Raw genomic sequence first — 17326 nt, forward strand, 5'->3', positions numbered from 1 at the left:
CACAGGCATGACATGGGACAGAAGAAAGGAGTTTTCCAGGAGGGTAGGAGGCCCCAGTGGGGCCCTGTGCAAAGGGGATTGGAAAAGCCAGCCCTAGGCTCCTCTCTGGCTCTGCCACCAACTTGCTGGGTGACCCTGGGCAAGTCACTTAACTTCTCTGAGTCTCTGAGTCTCCCTTCCCAGCTCTCGATGGGGTCTGCCCATGTTTCATCGCTCATTGAGGTGCGGCTGGGCCAGCCCCAGGAGAGGCAGGGAGGCTGCTAAGGCCCAAGGGGGTGTGAAGCAGCAGCAAAAGCTTTGAACATGGAGGAGCATGAGTGGCCCAGCCAGGCCCTGGAGACCCGGGGACTCAGGGTCCAGCTTCCTGCGAATGCTCTGAGCCTCCACACCCAGCTTCCTTAGAGTCTGAGGGATCGGAGACTTTAATCTGGGCATGTCTCTGGTTTGCCTCCCAGGATGGGTGAGTCCAAGGCGGTCTGGCCCAGTGGAAAGGGGGGAATCACAAGGAAAACAAGCTGCATTGCGTATGCTCAGGCTTTTGGAGCGTGCGGCCCACGGGGGAGCACACAGGAACGTTCCTGCCCTTTGTTTTGACAGAAAACTGCTGATTCGAAGAAGCTAAAGGCTTGCTTGGGATTTCAGCTCTCCCCGCCTCCCCCAGACGCAGTTGGCCCCCTTGGTGCCCCGGCACCCCAACAGAATTACACGTTGGGCTCGAAGCACCCTTGCTGGGCAGAGAGGCCGAGAGGAAGGAACGCCAGCCGTCGGAGGGGCCGGCTTCAGTGCAGGGGACCTACTGTCAGGCCAGTCTCCTGCCCGCCGCAGGCATCACCACCCTCTGGTGGCAGGAATGTGGGTGCCACCGGGCGGCCAGGCCGCCCCTCTCTGGCCGGGAAACACAGGGCTTGTCCCTTGGACCACCTGGGAGCCCTGCTGGGACCACTCCAGGATGGCCACAGAGGGCTGGCCTAGCAGCACATTTCCACTATCTTCGTTGTAATTCTTTCAAGGCACCATATGTACAATGAAATGCACAGCTCTCTAGTGCATAGGTTATGATTTTTGACAGTGTCTATACCTGAGTTCCCACTGTACCAATCAAGATATCAAACATTTCCAGCACCCAAGAAAGTTCCCTCGTCCCCTCTCCCCAGAAGTAATCCCTGTTCTGATTTCTGTCGTTGTAGGTTAGTTTTATCTACTCAAGAGTTTCGTATCAATGGAAACACACAGCACGTCTTCTGTGTCTGGCTTCTTTCACTCAGCCGGATGCATCTGAGATCCACCCACATCGTGGTGTGTTTCAGTAGCTTGTTCGTTTTTATTGGTGAGTCGTATTCCACTGTGTGGATGAGGCTTATTTTTGTCTATCCATTATCATAGTCTGTTTGGGCTGCTATAATAACGATACCATAAATTGGTGGCTTAAATAATGCATATTTATTTCTCACAGTTTTGGAGTCTGGGAAGTCCAAGATCAAGGGGCCGGTAGATCTGGTGTCTAGTGAGAACCATTTCCTGGTTCATAAATGGCTGTATTCTTGCTATGTCCTCACACGGTGGAATGAGGGAGCTCTCTGGGGTCTCTTTTTTTTTTTTGCGGTACACGGGCCTCTTACTGTTGTGGCCTCTCCCGTTGCAGAGCACGGGCTCCGGACGCGCAGGCTCAGCGGCCATGGCTCACGGGCCCAGCCGCTCCGCGGCATGTGGGATCTTCCCGGACCGGGGCACAAACCCGTGTTCCCTGCATCGGCAAGCGGACTCTCAACCACTGCGCCACCAGGGAAGCCCTGGGGTCTCTTTTAAAGAGCACTAATCCCGTTCATGACCTAATCACTTCCCAAAGACCCTACCTTCTAATGCTGTCACATTGGGGTTTAAGATTTCCAACATGAATTTGGGGCGGGGGGGGCACACGCAAACATTTAGTCCATAACGTCCATCCTCCTGTTGATGGACATCTGAGCTGCTTTCCAAGTTTGGGTGATTACGAGTAGAGCTGCTGTGAACATGCATGAAATCACAGAAATGTAGAGCTCATTGTTCAGAAAGGAAGACTGAGGCCAGGAGGAGGGAGATGGCCTGCCTGATCAGGGCCAGGAGGCTGGACACCGGGCTTCAGGCCTCCTGACCCCCGGCCTGGTGCCGCTCCACCAGATCTGCCCCAGACATCGCGCTAGACCGCGCCTCTCCTCTCCCCCTTCCCCTGGAACCTTTCCAGCTGGGACCCAGAGTCTGGCTGGGAACTAGGCCAGGCCTTGAGCAGGGGGTAGCGAGCAGGAGTTTCGGTCAGAGCGCGGTCATCTTTGATGTTGTTCACTCGGGCCTGACTCCGCGGTATTTATTTGCAATTAAGGAGCTGGTTCCTAATTAGGCTGATGGCGGGACCACAGCCCTGGAGCCACGAGAAGCAAAAGATCTTCTGCAAGAGACTATCCCCTCGCGGCCTGAGTGGCAGCCCAGGCCGCAGACGAGAGGTGTGGTGGGTCAGGTGGGGCTCTGCGTCTGTGAGGCGTGGAGAGGTGACCCTGGGTTTGGGGGTGCCTGCCTTCTCAAAGAGGGCGGGTCAGCTTGTTCTGAACACACGGCATGAGGTCTGAATACGTGTGTGTGCGCGCGCGCGCGCATGTGCGCATGTGCGTGTGTGTGTAAATAGAACCCCAGGAGCACTCATCTGTGTCCCCACGTTCAGTTATTCATTGCTTCACCCTTCATTCCTTCGCTTACTGAGCATCTCTTTGCATCTCAGGTACCGGGCTGGGAGCTAAACCTTAACATTTGTAAAGTACCTTACCGTTTGCAAAGGGCATTGCCGTCCATTGTCCTATTGTAACTTCCCGTGCTGGGGAATGACCCTGGGTCGTGACCCGTGACACCCCTAAGGAGCCCTAGCCTTGGAAGGGTTAGGCCAGCGCTGGGACGGATAAACAGACAGCTGCTTCTTTCTGCTCCCGATTGGTCTGCTGCCAGAGTTGCCAGAAAATCCAAAGATGGACTGTGCAAATGAGGTGCTCAGTTATGAGTAAGTCCGTTTTACAAATGGGGAGACTGAGGCTTGGGGACATTCAGTGGCTTGTTCACGGCCACCTATCCAGTCAGTGGTGAGAGCTTAGGTCTGTCTCACTAGGAAACCTTTTGGATCATGTGACAAGCATTAGGTTAGAATCTGGGGTCTCTAGTTCTGGTCCCACTTCTGCCACCCACTGCTGTGTGTCCTTGGGCAAGTCACCCGGTACCCCCGGAGGTGCCATCTTGGAAGCACAAGGACATTGGACTCAATTGATAGTTCCCACAGGCCAGCCTCCGGACTAAGTTCTCGTTGGCCCATGGTGCAAGAAATAAGAAAGCTTCTTATAATCTAAATGTATTAATTTAAAATTTTCTGATTTACGTCCTACCTATTTTGTGAGTATCAAATTACTATCTTTTGTGCTAGTGATAGTAGATGGTCTTGGGGTTTTTAATAAGTCTGTATGTGACAAAATAAAACCGTGGTAACCTTATGACATTCCCAACCCCTCCATTAAACAGTGTATTGGTTTGTGAAAGCCCAAAGCATCGGCGCTCCCTGGATGAGATGATGCCGGGGGAACCCTCCAGCTCTGGAGCCCAGAGACCCTCAGAGCTAGGTGGGGACGGGGATGCCCCAAGCATGGTGATGGGCTCACCTGCCGGCCTGCTCTCTCAGGATCAGACCTGAGACCCTAGTCCTTGCCCAGCACCCCCTTGGGCCTGAGGGCATCGGTCCCACCTGCTGAGCAGGATTCCTGTGGGGGGTAGGGGTGAGGGCAGTGTGCCAACACTTGGGATCTATTTTATTTCCTTCCTTCGTCCCTTGTAGGTGTTCCAAGAGCACTCTGGGGATACATGCAGACTTGGGACAGATGCAGAAAGGACTAAGACCCACCCCTTCCTCCTTGAGAGTTGAGGCCAGCCAGGGGCACAGACACCTGCTCAGGCCAAGGGAGGGACTGCATTTAAGGCTCTAGGCGCACAGGAGGGAGAGGTCAGAGAGGGCTTCTCAGAGGCGGCAGTCCATCCCCTGGAATTTGGAAGACGTGGCCTGGAGCCCAGGCCTGATGCGTTGTTACCCAGTCTGTTCAACCAAAGAGGCCGCGGAAAGTGAGGCCTGGCCCGGGGAGTGTCCCTGAGCGCCACGGATGGGGCAGGCTGGGCCCTAGGGCAGCTCCAGGGTGGGGGGGCGGGGGTGAGGGGCTGGGGTTCATCCCCACTCACAGGGTCCCATCCCCCTGCGAAGAGCGCTGACTGGGGCAAGGCCGGGGACACAGGTGTTGATGAGATGGGGGTAGAGGGCGAGGGCGCATTTGGCTCGGCTGGGGTGGGAGGTACTGAGAGGAGGGGGACAGGAAGGCCCACTTGGCCTTGAATTGAAAGCCTTTTAGGAGCTGGGAGGGAGGAATTACCCCACCCCCTCAATTGCATTACCCCCACCCCCTGACTGTTAAACTGCTTCTCTGCCTTTTACGACAGCGTGGCTCCCTCCGGGGGCAGAGCTGCCACTTGATGACTCGGGTGGCCTCTCTGAGCTTACCGGTGGAGGGGATGGCAGCACTCCCTCGCTCAGTGGGACTGGCTGAGTCTTCAGGGAATGAAGACCTTTCGTTTCTGGGGCGGGCAGTGACTCACCGGCTTGTGGGTGAGCACCTCTAGGACTCACAGACCACGAGAGCAGTCGTGGTTACAAATGGGGTGAGGTTTCGAGAAGGGGGGCATTTGCTTGGTGCCTGGGTTTTGGGGGGTGTCTGCCCGGAGTACGGAGAAGAGCTGCCCTCGGGAGTGTGGCCTGGCACTGATGCTGGCTCACTGGTGTGTGCCCTTGTCCGGTTCTGGCACCTCCCTGGGCCTCAGTTACCACACCTGTGAACTGGGGTGATAACAGGTGCGACCAAGGCCGTTGTGAAGAAGGCGCCTGGCTCGTGCAAGGCACTCAGGGATGCCTGCTGTCTGTCTTGTCACCCGACATTCTCCAGGCATAGCTTCTTTGCTTCCCCGCCTCTCTGTGCCTAGTGCACTAATGGAGTTCTTGTCGCTCGGTGAGAAGGTTTGCGTTGCAGTTTCACGGCCAGGCTGGGATGGTGCTGCTCTCCTGGCTCTTGGAAACTCTCAGACCAGTGCTGGATGGATGGATGAAGAAAGGGGCAATGGCTTGGGGTGTTCCTAGCTGTCCACCTGCTGGGGCTGGCCTAGTGCCCGCAGCTGTGTCACCTACCACGGGCTAGAGCTGTCTCTCTGCCCACTGGCTAAGGGGCAAGTCAGCTGAGGGCAGGGAGCAGGGCCTCTTTTCCCCATCCCGACCATCAGCTAGAACCACGAGGGGCCTGGATGGGGACTGTGAGACAGAATGATATGTCCTCAGGGGCTGGCCTGGGGACCTGCGGCTGGGATCTTAATGCCAGGCAGAGGGCAAGGGGCATGCCCTTCGGGACTGTGCCCAGCCCCAGGCCACAGCAGAGCAGGCAGCCCACAGGAGGCCCCTCAGGTGGACATTTTCCTGCTAGGTGGGCCTCCCAGCACAGAAGAGAATGTCAGGAGCCCTGTCACCCGGCTGCTCTGGGGCCTCTAGGCGGGGCTGGGCTGAAGGCAGACAGAGCTGACCTCACCCAGGCTCCTGACGGAAGTTGTTGGCAGTGCTTTCTCCCTCAGGTTTGATTGGACTTTTTTTTTTTTTTTGGCGATACGCGGGCCTCTCACTGTTGTGGCCTCTCCCGTTGCGGAGCACAGGCTCCGGATGCGCAGGCTCAGCGGCCATGGCTCACGGGCCCAGCCGCTCCGCGGCATGTGGGATCTTCCCGGACCGGGGCACGAACCCGTGTCCCCTGCATCGGCAGGCGGACTCTCAACCACTGCGCCACCAGGGAAGCCCCTGATTGGACTTTAATCTGTTTCTTTTGGAGAAGCCGAGCCATAAAGGGCCTCAGTGCGTCCTCATCAGGCCTCCAGCAGACCTTCGCCCTCTGCAAAAGCCCCAGCCAGGGGCCTGTGTGGGAAGACACAACCCCACCGGGCAGTCGTGGGTGCCCACCTGCTTGTCAGAGCCCTGAGCTCAAAGGAGAGACCAGATGTCAAAACGCTTCAGAATCTGAGAAGCCGGCCACACCCGAGAGCAGTGAGGAGGGGGCTGCCCTTCAAGATGGGCCCCTTGCCTATACCTGGTATTACGCCTGGTCTCAGAAAATTGTTAAATTCATGCAGACATGTAGAGATGCCCCAAGCTGGCGTGCGGAGGGATCCCAGTCATCGTGCAGGCCACCCCTTTGCTGTCTATGGGGAAACTGAGGCCCGGAGAGGAGCTGCTGGCAAACTGGAGCCCTCGAGGAGCGATTTCCTTTTGCACTTAGAGACCCTCTGCTTCTCTGTCTCACAGAGGCGGCTACAGTTCTGGTGAAAAGCTGCACTTCCTGCCCAGAGAGCCAACTTGAGGGGCCGGGGGTGGGGGTTACTGGGAGACCCTGCGTAACGCTCCAGGCTGAGGCTGGGCGCCGTCGGGCAGCCACGATTCCCATTCTGGGCTGGAAGAGGTCCTGGGGGCCACATTCCCCACCGCACCGCGCCTTCCTATGCCTGAGTCCCCTCTGAGGGGGCGGTTTATGCCCTCTGATAGCTTCACCCCGCTCTGTTCAGGTTGAGGCCTGGACTGACCGGGTTCAAATCCTGGTGGTGCCACTCGCCGGCTGAGTGGCCTTGGGCAGGCTGCTTGGTGGCTGCCAAGTCCCGGAAGCTCGTCTGTAAAGTGAGAAGGTGGCCTCCGCACAGTTATGGGAGGACCCAGTGAGTCACGTGCGGAGTGAGGAGTGCAGAGCACGGCACCCGGAACAATGTAGGTGCTCGCCAGTCAGTCCCTCCCTTGGGTGTGTGGGTGTGTGTCCCTCTCCTGCTGGCTTGTAAAATTCTACAGGCAGGAGCCGGGTGTGGTTCGTGTTTGGGTACCCACAGGCACCTGGCACAGTAGGTGCCTCGCCTTCGTGTGTGTCTGGGGGTGGGGTGGGCGGTGAGGTCCTGCTGTGGGTTAAATCTGGGGACGGCCTGGCCCGCAGTAGTGCTCCCCATGTCTGTTGGGCGCCAGAGACCCCCCTCAAAGCCCACCGGCCAGGCGGCAGTGCCGCTTCCGCTGCCCTGGAATAACACCCGCGTGCCCTGTGCTTGCCCTGCAGACGCCAGCATGTCTCCGGATGCCACCAAGCCGAGCCACTGGTGCAGCGTGGCCTACTGGGAGCACCGGACACGGGTGGGCCGCCTCTACGCGGTGTATGACCAGGCCGTCAGCATCTTCTACGACCTACCTCAGGGCAGCGGCTTCTGCCTGGGCCAGCTCAACCTGGAGCAGCGCAGTGAGTCGGTGCGGCGCACGCGCAGCAAGATCGGCTTCGGCATCCTGCTCAGCAAGGAGCCGGACGGCGTGTGGGCCTACAACCGCGGCGAGCACCCCATCTTCGTCAACTCCCCCACGCTGGACGCGCCCGGCGGCCGCGCCCTGGTGGTCCGCAAGGTGCCCCCCGGCTACTCCATCAAGGTGTTTGACTTCGAGCGCTCCGGCCTGCTCCAGCACGGGCCCGAGCCCGACGCCGCCGACGGCCCCTACGACCCCAACAGCGTCCGCATCAGCTTCGCCAAGGGCTGGGGTCCCTGCTACTCCCGGCAGTTCATCACCTCCTGCCCCTGCTGGCTTGAGATCCTCCTCAACAACCACAGATAGCGGCCCGCCACCCGCCCCGCCAATGGGGGCCCCGTGCCCAGAGACACAGCCCCCACGGACGACCCCCCCCAGATATCATCTACCTAGATTTAATATAAAGTTTTATATATTATATGGAAATATATATTATACTTGTAATTATGGAGTCATTTTTACAATGTAATTATTTATGTATGGTGCAATGTGTGTATATGGACAAAACAAGAAAGACGCACTTTGGCTTATAATACAGATATATTTTCTTTCTTCTCCTCCTTCCTCTTCTTTATGGTTTTTTTTGTTGTTGTTGTTTGTTTTTTTTTTTAAAGAAAATGATACAGCAGAGCTAGGTGGAAGAGCCTGGGTTTGGTGTATGGTTTTTGAAATATTAATGCCCAGACAAAAAGCTAATACCAGTCACTCGTTGATAATAAAGTATTCGCATTATAGTTTTTTTTTTTTTTTTTAAACTGTCTTCTTTTTAACAAAGAGGAACATGCAGGGCTTCTGTGGGTTTCTGACCCATCAGGCATCCCGAAACTTGATTTCAATCTTTTACCGGTTAAAGAGTAGAGGGAATTACATTGAAAAGGGAGGAAGGGGGCTTCCCTGGTGGCGCAGTGGTTGAGAGTTTGCCTGCCAATGCAGGGGATACGGGTTCGAGCCCTGGTCTGGGAAGATCCCACATGCTGCGGAGCAACTGGGCCCGTCAGCCACAACTACTGAGCCTGCGCATCTGGAGCCTGTGCTCTGCAACGAGAGACCGCAACAGTGAGAGGCCCGCTCACCGCGATGAAGAGTGGCCCCCGCTTGCCACAACTAGAGAAAGCCCTCGCGCAGAAACGAAGACCCAACACAGCCATAAATAAATAAATAAATTTGTTAAAAAAAAAAAAAAGGGAGGAAGGTCGTATGTTTGCTCTTAAGGCCAGAGAAGGTTCTGTTGTTCCTTCCCACCCATGGCTGTAGTGTGTCCACAGGATTCAGGGGGAAGAGGGAGAGTACATGGGCCATCCATCCTAGGTAAACTCTTCCAGTCTGATGCGGGAGGCTCATGCTCTGGCCTAGAGGAACTCTCAGCCTGATGGGGAAGACTTGGGTCCATGCCTCTCATCTCTGAGCTGTCTGCAAGCTAGAAAGCATTAATTCTCACCACTTTGGGGAAATGGCCTGTGGAAGAAAGACTGAGATGGTGGGTCTTGAACCCACCTACCACCTCACAGAAGCCACCTGAGCCCCAGGGTGAAACTCCTTTTAGGACCTAGATAAGCTACCCTCCCATCCCCCCACCAAGTAGCTCAGAACCTGCCCATCTGGAAGTGTAGTCATGATTGATGCAAAGGCAGGTGGTTTCTTTCTACTCTATAAAAGGGAAAAGTTAAGGTTCTGGAAGGGTAGATGACAAGCTCATGAGACAGATCAAGGTTAGAAGTTAACCAGAGCCATATCAATTAAATCAGTTTCCTCTCTTGAGAAAACTCAAAAAAGAAGGCCTTCTTGGCCAGATAACTAAGGGGAATGTTACATTGTATATCTTCTTTCTTGGAGACTTACATTAGCCTGTTAAATGCTCTGAGAAGTCCTGTGTGTTATCTATTGCTGCGTAATAAATGATCCTAAAACTTGGCAGCTTGAAACAACTCACATTTATTATCACAGTTTCCGTGTTCAGGAATGCAGGAGCAGCTTAGCTGGGTGGATCTGGTTCAGGGTCTCGTGAGGCTGCAGTCAAGCTGTCTGCCAGGGCTGTGGTCATCTGAGGCTTAACTGGGGCTGGAGGACCCACTTCCAAGCTCGCTCACGTGGCTGTTGGCTGGAGGCCTCAGTTCCTTGCCACGTAGGCCTCTCCATTGGACGACTCATGACGTGGCAACTGATCCAAAAGAGAGAGACCAAGTGTGAAGCTGCTGTCTTTCCTAACCTTATCTCAAAAGCGTCCTGCCATCACTTCTGCCATGTTCTGTTGATCACACAAACCATTCTTGCTGCAGTGTGTGGGGGGGGGGGGTAGGGGTCGGGGGACCACACAAGAGTGTGACTGCCAGGAGGTGGGAATCACGGCCGCCACATCCTCCAAGAACTACACTCTTTCACTTGGTTTCCCGAAGTTATATGCCAGTAGACTCCTTCCCCACCCCTGCTGATTCTGTCCCCATACCCAGGCCGGCCAGCCCAGACCCTTTCACTCTACTCTGCCACCCTCAGACCCGAGCTTCCCGGGAGGCCCTCCTCCTTCTGCTGTCCCCGCTATCCAGGCCTTGGTCCTCCTGGGGCGCAGTGAGCAGAGCTGGGCTGTGCTGTGTGAGGATGGGCAAGGAGTCACTGTATCTGTCTTCTTTTCAAGTCAGTGACAACTGACACTAACTCACTGTTTGTGGGTCCTTCCTACTCGTGAAGTGATTTTGACGCACCCTGTCTTCGCAGAAATCTCTGCGGGGGTGTTCTCTGCCATTCTCCTCTTCCGGACGGAGGAATGGATGCTTACCCAAATGCTGTCATTTGCCCAAGCTCCCTGGGGGGGGAAGGAACAAACCTCTGTCTCAGGTGTTGGCTGGGTGTCCTCTCATGTGCTGGTTGTGGTCAGCTTTGCTGGAGTGGGCCTGCCCCTTGGGGACGGTCCGTGAGCGTGAAGGGCTGAACTCTGGGGGCCCAGGGGCCTCAACCCTGCAGCAATCTCGGTCCGAGGCCTGCTCTGTCCTGAGGCTGAGGACCTCCCTAAGGTCCTTGGGTGGCCTCGAGTGTTAAGAAAGAAGGCCCGGTGGCTGCCTTTCTTTGTGGGGGTCTGAGACTCCAGTTCTAGCCCCTCAGTTCACACAGCGAAACCAAGTCCCAGACAGAACAGGCTGAGTTGCTGAGGGCACAAGTGGCGCTGGGACCTGCTGTCCTCCCCCTTTCCCGGTTGTGGTGCTGACAGAAACTCTGTGGTTTCCCCCAGACCACCCAGGGATCCAGTGACTCAGGCTCCAAAGAAGACACTTTCTAAACAAGGCCCCGTCTCTGGAGAGCGTCGTGGGAGCCTGGTCCCTGCAGGCCCTGGGAAGCGAGGTGGGTGGGGCTTACTGCCCCCAAACCCAAGCCCAGGCCTGGGGTGAGGGCGGAGAGGGAATGGATTTCCTTCTGTTGACTAGGTTCTTTGAGAGGCATTAGTCCCTCCATTGCTCCTTCCTCTCAGCTTCACAGCCCACCCCCATGTCCAGTCCCTTCCCTGCTTAGCCTCTGGGAATGTCTGTGGGTAGGGGCTGTGGAGGGATGGATCTATGAGTGAGGGAAGCACAGCTGGGAGAGGGGGTGCCTGGAGATCTTGTGTTCATGCTTCAGGTGAGAAAACCCAAGGCTCAGAGAGGACCATGAGGAGCCCAAGGTCACACAGCAAGTACAGGGCAGAGCTGAGCCTAACACCCATGTCTTGAGACTCCTGGTCTGGCTGTTTCCTCTGTGTCTGGGCATGGATTCCCCCAGTGCTCTGGAGGGCACGCACACACCTCTGTTCACCTCTGTGAACTCCCCCCATCCCCCCGCCACCTGTCCTGGGAGCTCCCGTCCCACACACACATTTCAGGGGACTTCGTTGTTCCGGCTGCCTCTGGCTGCAGCTGCCTGTTCTAATCTAGACTCTGCTACTTACCAGACAGGTGATCTGAGGCAAGTTGTATACTTAACCTCTCTGGGCCTGAGTTGCCTCATTGGAATAACAGGAAGAGTATTTGGGACTTCCCTGGTGGTCCAGTGGTTAAGACTTTGCCTTGCAAAGGCAGGGAGTGCGGTTCGATCCCTGGTCAGGGAGCCAAGATCCCACATGCCTTGCGGCCAAAAAAACAAAACATAAAAAACAGAAGCAATATTGCAACGAGGTCGATAAAGACTTTAAAATGGTCCACATCAAAAAAAAAAAAATCTTAAAAAAAACCCAAAACACAATAAGAGTGTTTACATCCTAGGGTTGTCAGGAGGATTAACTGAATTAATGCCTGTTAAGATGTCAGCAAGTGCCCCCTGGTATTATCTTGGGGCCTGGAAGGTGGCCCAGGTTGGTAAAGAAAACCTGGGTTAGGGTCTCAGCAGGTATGAGGACTCAAATCCAGATCTCCTAGGTCGCTGTTGCCTTGGGCCATCAGCTGACCTGTGTGAACGTCAGTTTCCCCAGCAGGAATAGTCGGTGACCCACTGGGACATCCCTTGTTGGGGACGCCAGGGCCTCCCCCTGACAGCTGCTGTGGCCTCTCACTGGGCTTCCATCCCTCTCCCACCCCCTCCAATCCACTGATCACCCAGAGTCATGGTCTGCACCCACATCTGACAGTGTGGGTGTCACTGTCAAATCTGTCAGTCCTCCGAGTGACAGTGACCTCTCTGGTGACTGCCTGTGCTCTCAGGATACAGAGAGCCTGCCCACACTCCCTCCTGCCCAATCCAAGATCTGCCCACGCCGCTGTCCCCTCTCTCCTCCCTGGGAGTCTCCTAGAAGCCAGAGATGTCTTATGTCCCTTTGGCCCCCCTGGCCCTGGTCCAGCCCAGTGCCGGGCACAGAGGATAGGCTCCCTGGATGTTTGTGGAATGAAAGGGTCATGGAGGTAATAGATGTGGGTGTGTTTTATAAACTCTAAAGGAACGAGCGGTCATCCAGAGGGGGGTGTGTTTATTAGGATCATGTGTCTCCATGACAACCCCAGCTGGCTTCTCCTTACAGGCCCCTAAGAACCCTCATCTCCTCCCCTCGCCTCAGGCCCCAGGTCCTGTAGTCTTATTCTACCCTCCTGGGGATGTGGTAGCAAGAATTCCTGATGGCGTGTTCCTTTGATGATTTAGAACACAGACTCAGAGAATGGCTAAGCTGGGAGGGCCCTTAGAGGACATCTAGTTCCATCCCTGTCATAGAACTGAGGCTCAGAGAGGTCAGGGTGGTGACCAGGGTCACACACCAAGGCAGTGGCCAATGGGGGCCAAACCCTTGACTTGGGGCTCCTTCCAGAGCTGATTTCTCAGAGATGCTGCAAAGGCTTCTGTGAAGACAGGATCAGCCTGAGCAAAGCAGTCAAGAGGCAAGGGTAGGGGCACAGATCATTTTTTGGTTTTGTTTGTTTTTAATTGTGGTAAAAAAATATATATATAGCATAAAATTGACCAGTTTAATCATTTTTAAGGGTACAACTCAGTGGCATTAAGTACATTTGCATTGTTGTACAACTGTCACCACCGTCCATCCCTAGAACTTTTTCATCTTCCCTATGCTTTTGTTGTTGGTGGTGTTATTGTGGTAAAATACACGTAACATAAAATTTGTCATTTTAACCATCTTTCAGTGTGCAGATCTGTGGCATTAAGTGAGGCAGACTCTCAACCACTGCGCCACCAGGGAAGCCCTTCCCTATTCTTTTTAATAAAAGGCATATGGAGGCAAAGTTTTACAATTCTTCACCCCGGGATCATGAGGCCTTTGCTGACTTCAGGCAACCTGGATAACCCAGGGGAAGTTGTGTGTCACCTTGGCCTGGTCGGGGGTTTGGTGGAGAATGCTGGGGAAGGGGGTGTCCAGTCTAGGCTGACTGTCACCCGGAATAAAGGCTAGAACAGCCTCTCAGCCTTGCTGTTTTCAACGCAGGTCACAGCGAGGCTAGTGGAGTATAGATGAAATGCCTAGAATTTCTGAGGGTGAGACTGGGAGCTTATGTGATGAGTAGAGGACACGGATGGTTTTTAATGTGACCTCCTTGGACTTCCTAGGGGCACCGTGGGAGACCTGGCTGAGTGATGCTGGGAGAGACCCCTCTTACTGGGCTTTAACTTCCCTTCAAAACTGAAAGGTCTAAACCAGATGGCTTGATGGTGCCTTTTGGGGGAGCCCAGGGGCTCTAGAGAGCCCCTGATGGTCACTCCAGAATCTAGGGTGGGCTTTCCTATTAGATCTGCTGAGAGGAGCTGAGACAATTGCTAGTAACGGAACCCTTACTTTGTTTAGCAATAATTATAACAGTTATCATTTACTGAGGGACTTGTTATGTAGTAGGCACTTTGTATCATCTCATTTAATCCTTATTTCTGTTTTATAGATGAGGCTCAGTGGAGTTAAGTAAGTTGCCCAAGGTCACACAGCGAGGAAGTATCAGATGGAGGATTCCCACTCAGATCTCTCTGGTTCCAGAGCTGGTGTTCCTACCCACCCTCACCCCCAATCCTGCTAATGAATGGCAGCAGTTCTGACCTTGACTTTCCATGGCTGCTGAGCACACAAGCTTTGGAAGCAACTCCCAGGGCTCCAGGCCCAGCTCTGCCTCCAGCTAAGTGACCTTGGGTAAGTTACCTAAGGTCTCTGAGCCTCAGTTTCCTTATTTGTTAGAACGGACACCTCCTAGGATAGTTAGGAAGATGAAATTAAATGGGTTTATATTTGTAAAGCAGTTAGAAAAGGGCCTGCTTGTAGTCACATTTAGCATTTGTTGAATTTTTAAAATACTGTGTTTATTGCCAGCTTTTTGAGGTCAGTTTTGTTTGAACCAGCAAATTAATTGGAAATGTTTATTTGTAATAGTTTCACTTTCTATTTCTCATCTTTGAGCAGTGAACAAAATGGAGCTTTAGGAATGCCTAGAAAAACACACACATAAACAACACTGTGTCCACGCACGCAGTCTAAGATGTCCTTTCCTTAACATTCCAACAGAAACACATCTATTCATAAGTTTTTGTAGAGAAGGGGAAAAACATCTTCTCCATAGGCCATAGAATGTTGGCCAAGTTCCTTAAATTGTCTAAAATGGGCAGCATATCGGTGCTTTCTAAGTGTGTGTATTGGAAGCAGACCCTTTGGCAATGGTGACCCCACTCCCACCCCTGCTCCCTCTTCCCTTTCCTCGTCCACCCATGGAGGGAGGATGGTTGCTGTTCCTGGACCTGATGACAACCATTTTGACTCTTTAAGAATCCCCTGCTTTGTGTTGCCCAACATATAATGTCAATACATGTCAAAAACCACATCAGATCCCCAGAAAGCCGAGTGGCGCCTCGGTGACAGGCCTTGGCTGGCTCCTAGGCTCTCCTCACTCTGGGGCTCCAGGGGGTTGAGGTCTGACCCTCGGGGCCACTTGGCCCCATCCGGGCCCACAGCCAGGATCTCTGCCAGGCCCTGGCTGTGCTGAGGGGTGTCCCTGCCACGACTCACAGGGAAGAAGAACCAGCGTGAGCCACACAAGGTTTTAAATTGAGGAATTGTCAGTTTTTGTATTTGGGATCCCATTCTGTCTGATTCTGAGCCTGGAGAGTCCAGGGGTGCCCCGCTAGGGAGCAGGCAATGTCATCGAACACCTTCTGTGACAGTTTCTAGGCTTCAGGGGTGGGCTCCCAAGCGACCGGGAGAAGCCAAAGGCCTTCGAGGTGAGTCTCTTCTGGAATGTGCCATGGCTGGGGCGAGAGGGACACAGAGCCGCTGAAAATCATCTTTGAACACGAGATTTTGGCACCTTCTCCATCAAGCCTTATGCCCGAGCTGCTGCTGCTGAAGATGCAGGGCCAGCTTTGGAGAAAAGTGAACGCGTGTGGATGTTTGAATCTTGGCTCCACCGTTTTCCAGTCTCTGTGAACCTGGTCTTTTCATGTGTTTCCTCTGGGCTGTGATTCTCTCATACGTAAAATGCAGATGATATCCTCTACCACATAGGGACCAGATGAGAACGTTTGTAGTGTTGGGCGACAGCTCTCCATGGGTCTCTCTGAGAATCTTGCAAGCAGAGGCACTGACTGCCTTCTAGACTCTCTTCAAGGATATATGATAGCCAACAGACTTAGAAGATAGAGATCGTGTCTCCCTCTTGTGCAAAGCACCATCATTTTACTGCCCATTGTAAAAGATTTGGGTTCCCTAAGCTCAGGATTCCTCTCCTATAAAGCACCCCACTGAGTGTGAAGGCGTCGCTTGTCTCTCTTTGCACCACAAGAAAACCAGTACTGCTCACATTGCCAGTGGTGCTGTGAGTAATAAAAGTCTGTTTTCTCTGACCCAGGAGTCTCATGTCTTCCACCAGCATCCAGGAAACAGGGCAAGCTAACTTACTGTCTTACAAATAGGCTAAAATCTCACATCCTTCATAGATCTTGACAGTGATGAGGATGGGATGCTGAGAGAGACATGGCTCTCTGAAAGAGGAAAAAGGAGGGGCTTGCAAGCCAATTAATGGGATTTTGAGGGAAGTCCATGGAAATCACTAGCAAATAGGTTGGCCAAGTTGTATGGCCAAGTGGGCAATAGATGGCCCTCTATTTTATGGCCTTTTAATGAGGAGGAATTGGGGAGGTGGTTGCAGGCTGAGTACTAGGAAGGAGGTTCAAAGACAGTTGCCAAAACGCTGCCCTGGTCGTGGCTAACTCTCCGGGTGGTGGGAGTTCCTCGTCAATCTAGTGTTCCGCCTCCATTCCTCCCCCATGAAAACAACCACCACTAGGATTTCTCCTGTGTGGACCGAGGTCACTCTTTCCTTTCAGATAGCAGTTAGGGAGATGGGCACTTATGCCAAGAAAGGAGGGAAATGCACCACTGCTATGGGGAGAAACCATCAGGATTCTTAGAACTTTGGCTCGTTCACTTGGAGACAAGAGGGTGGGACAGGTCACACTCGCTAGGGAAGGATGATGACTCAGCCCCTCATGCAGTCTGTCATACCAACTTTAGATCCAGGCAGAGATGACAGTCAAAGGTCTGTGAGTCCTAGCTGCTCTAAGGAAGTTTTGACCTTCTTGGGGAAATTTCCCCGAGACAAACTCCCAGAGGAAACCATAGGTGGAGGATGGACAGGTATCAGGGCTCTTACTGCTGCAGGTTGGGTTTGTCCCAATGGTGTCTACTGGGCGGCTGCGGCTACTCTGCCTCAGTGGGCAGATCTCAAGGCTGTTCTCACAGCTCCAGCCAACACTGCTCGTGACGGAGCTTCCTATAGCTTTACTGTCTCTGAGATTTAGCCAACGACCTAGCTGTTTCATCTACTGCTTGGAAAACTACAAGCTGTCAGATTAAAGACACCTCTCTGTAGGGTCACAAACTGTCACGACAAATTGAGCCTACTGATTGAACTTTGTGGGTCACTCCTGCAGACGCCTACGGGAAAGGTCTGTTCTCTGATGAGACCGACTGGCATGCCTGCCCTACCCAGGCTGCCCCCACTGCTGCCTGGACCTATCATCCCACGACTACCCTCAGAGACCTGAGCAAGTAAAGGATGCCGTGTTCCTACACTGCACACCGACCTGCGACTGCCGCCCAAAGTTGACCTGGCTGTCTTGCAGTGGGCACGGGTCCTGACTGCTTTTGGGAGATTGACTGCCCTGGACCTTTGACCCCGTCTTGGGGCTGTGGGTGGGTGCCTCCCTGCTGCTGACACATTTTCAGGTTATGGTGTTGCTGTTCCAGTCTGATCAGCCAATTCCGGCCGCCACATCGTGGCACCTGAAACTGATCTGGGTCATGTTTTCAGCTTTCGGGACCATTTACACTTTCATAATGGTGCAACTGTACTGCAGAAGGCACTTGACCGTGGGCTGTCGGTCAAGGTGTTCATGGCCGTCCCTGCTCCCTGCCATCCATAAGGGATGGTCTTGTCGAGTTGACATTCCCAACTTTATCTCCCTCCCCTCCACTTGGTCCATACA

At 53.9% G+C, this 17326-nt stretch overlaps 1 protein-coding gene across 1 annotated transcript in view; it reads left to right on the forward strand.

Moving 5' to 3' along the window:
* The window catches only part of SMAD6 (SMAD family member 6), a 75757-nt gene extending 67789 nt beyond the window's left edge, over window positions 1–7968 (forward strand). Inside the window, exon 4 of the mRNA XM_027123403.1 lies at window positions 7173–7968. Within this exon, the coding sequence (XP_026979204.1) occupies window positions 7173–7714 (542 nt within the window). The 3' untranslated portion in view covers window positions 7715–7968. The remainder of the gene's footprint in view (window positions 1–7172) is intronic.
* Window positions 7969–17326: the final 9358 nt, after the last annotated feature.

This window comes from Aethalodelphis obliquidens, unplaced genomic scaffold, assembly GCF_003676395.1.
Source record: "Aethalodelphis obliquidens isolate GAN/ISIS:26980383/991018 unplaced genomic scaffold, ASM367639v1 scaffold26, whole genome shotgun sequence".
NCBI classification, from domain to species: Eukaryota; Metazoa; Chordata; class Mammalia; order Artiodactyla; family Delphinidae; genus Aethalodelphis; species Aethalodelphis obliquidens.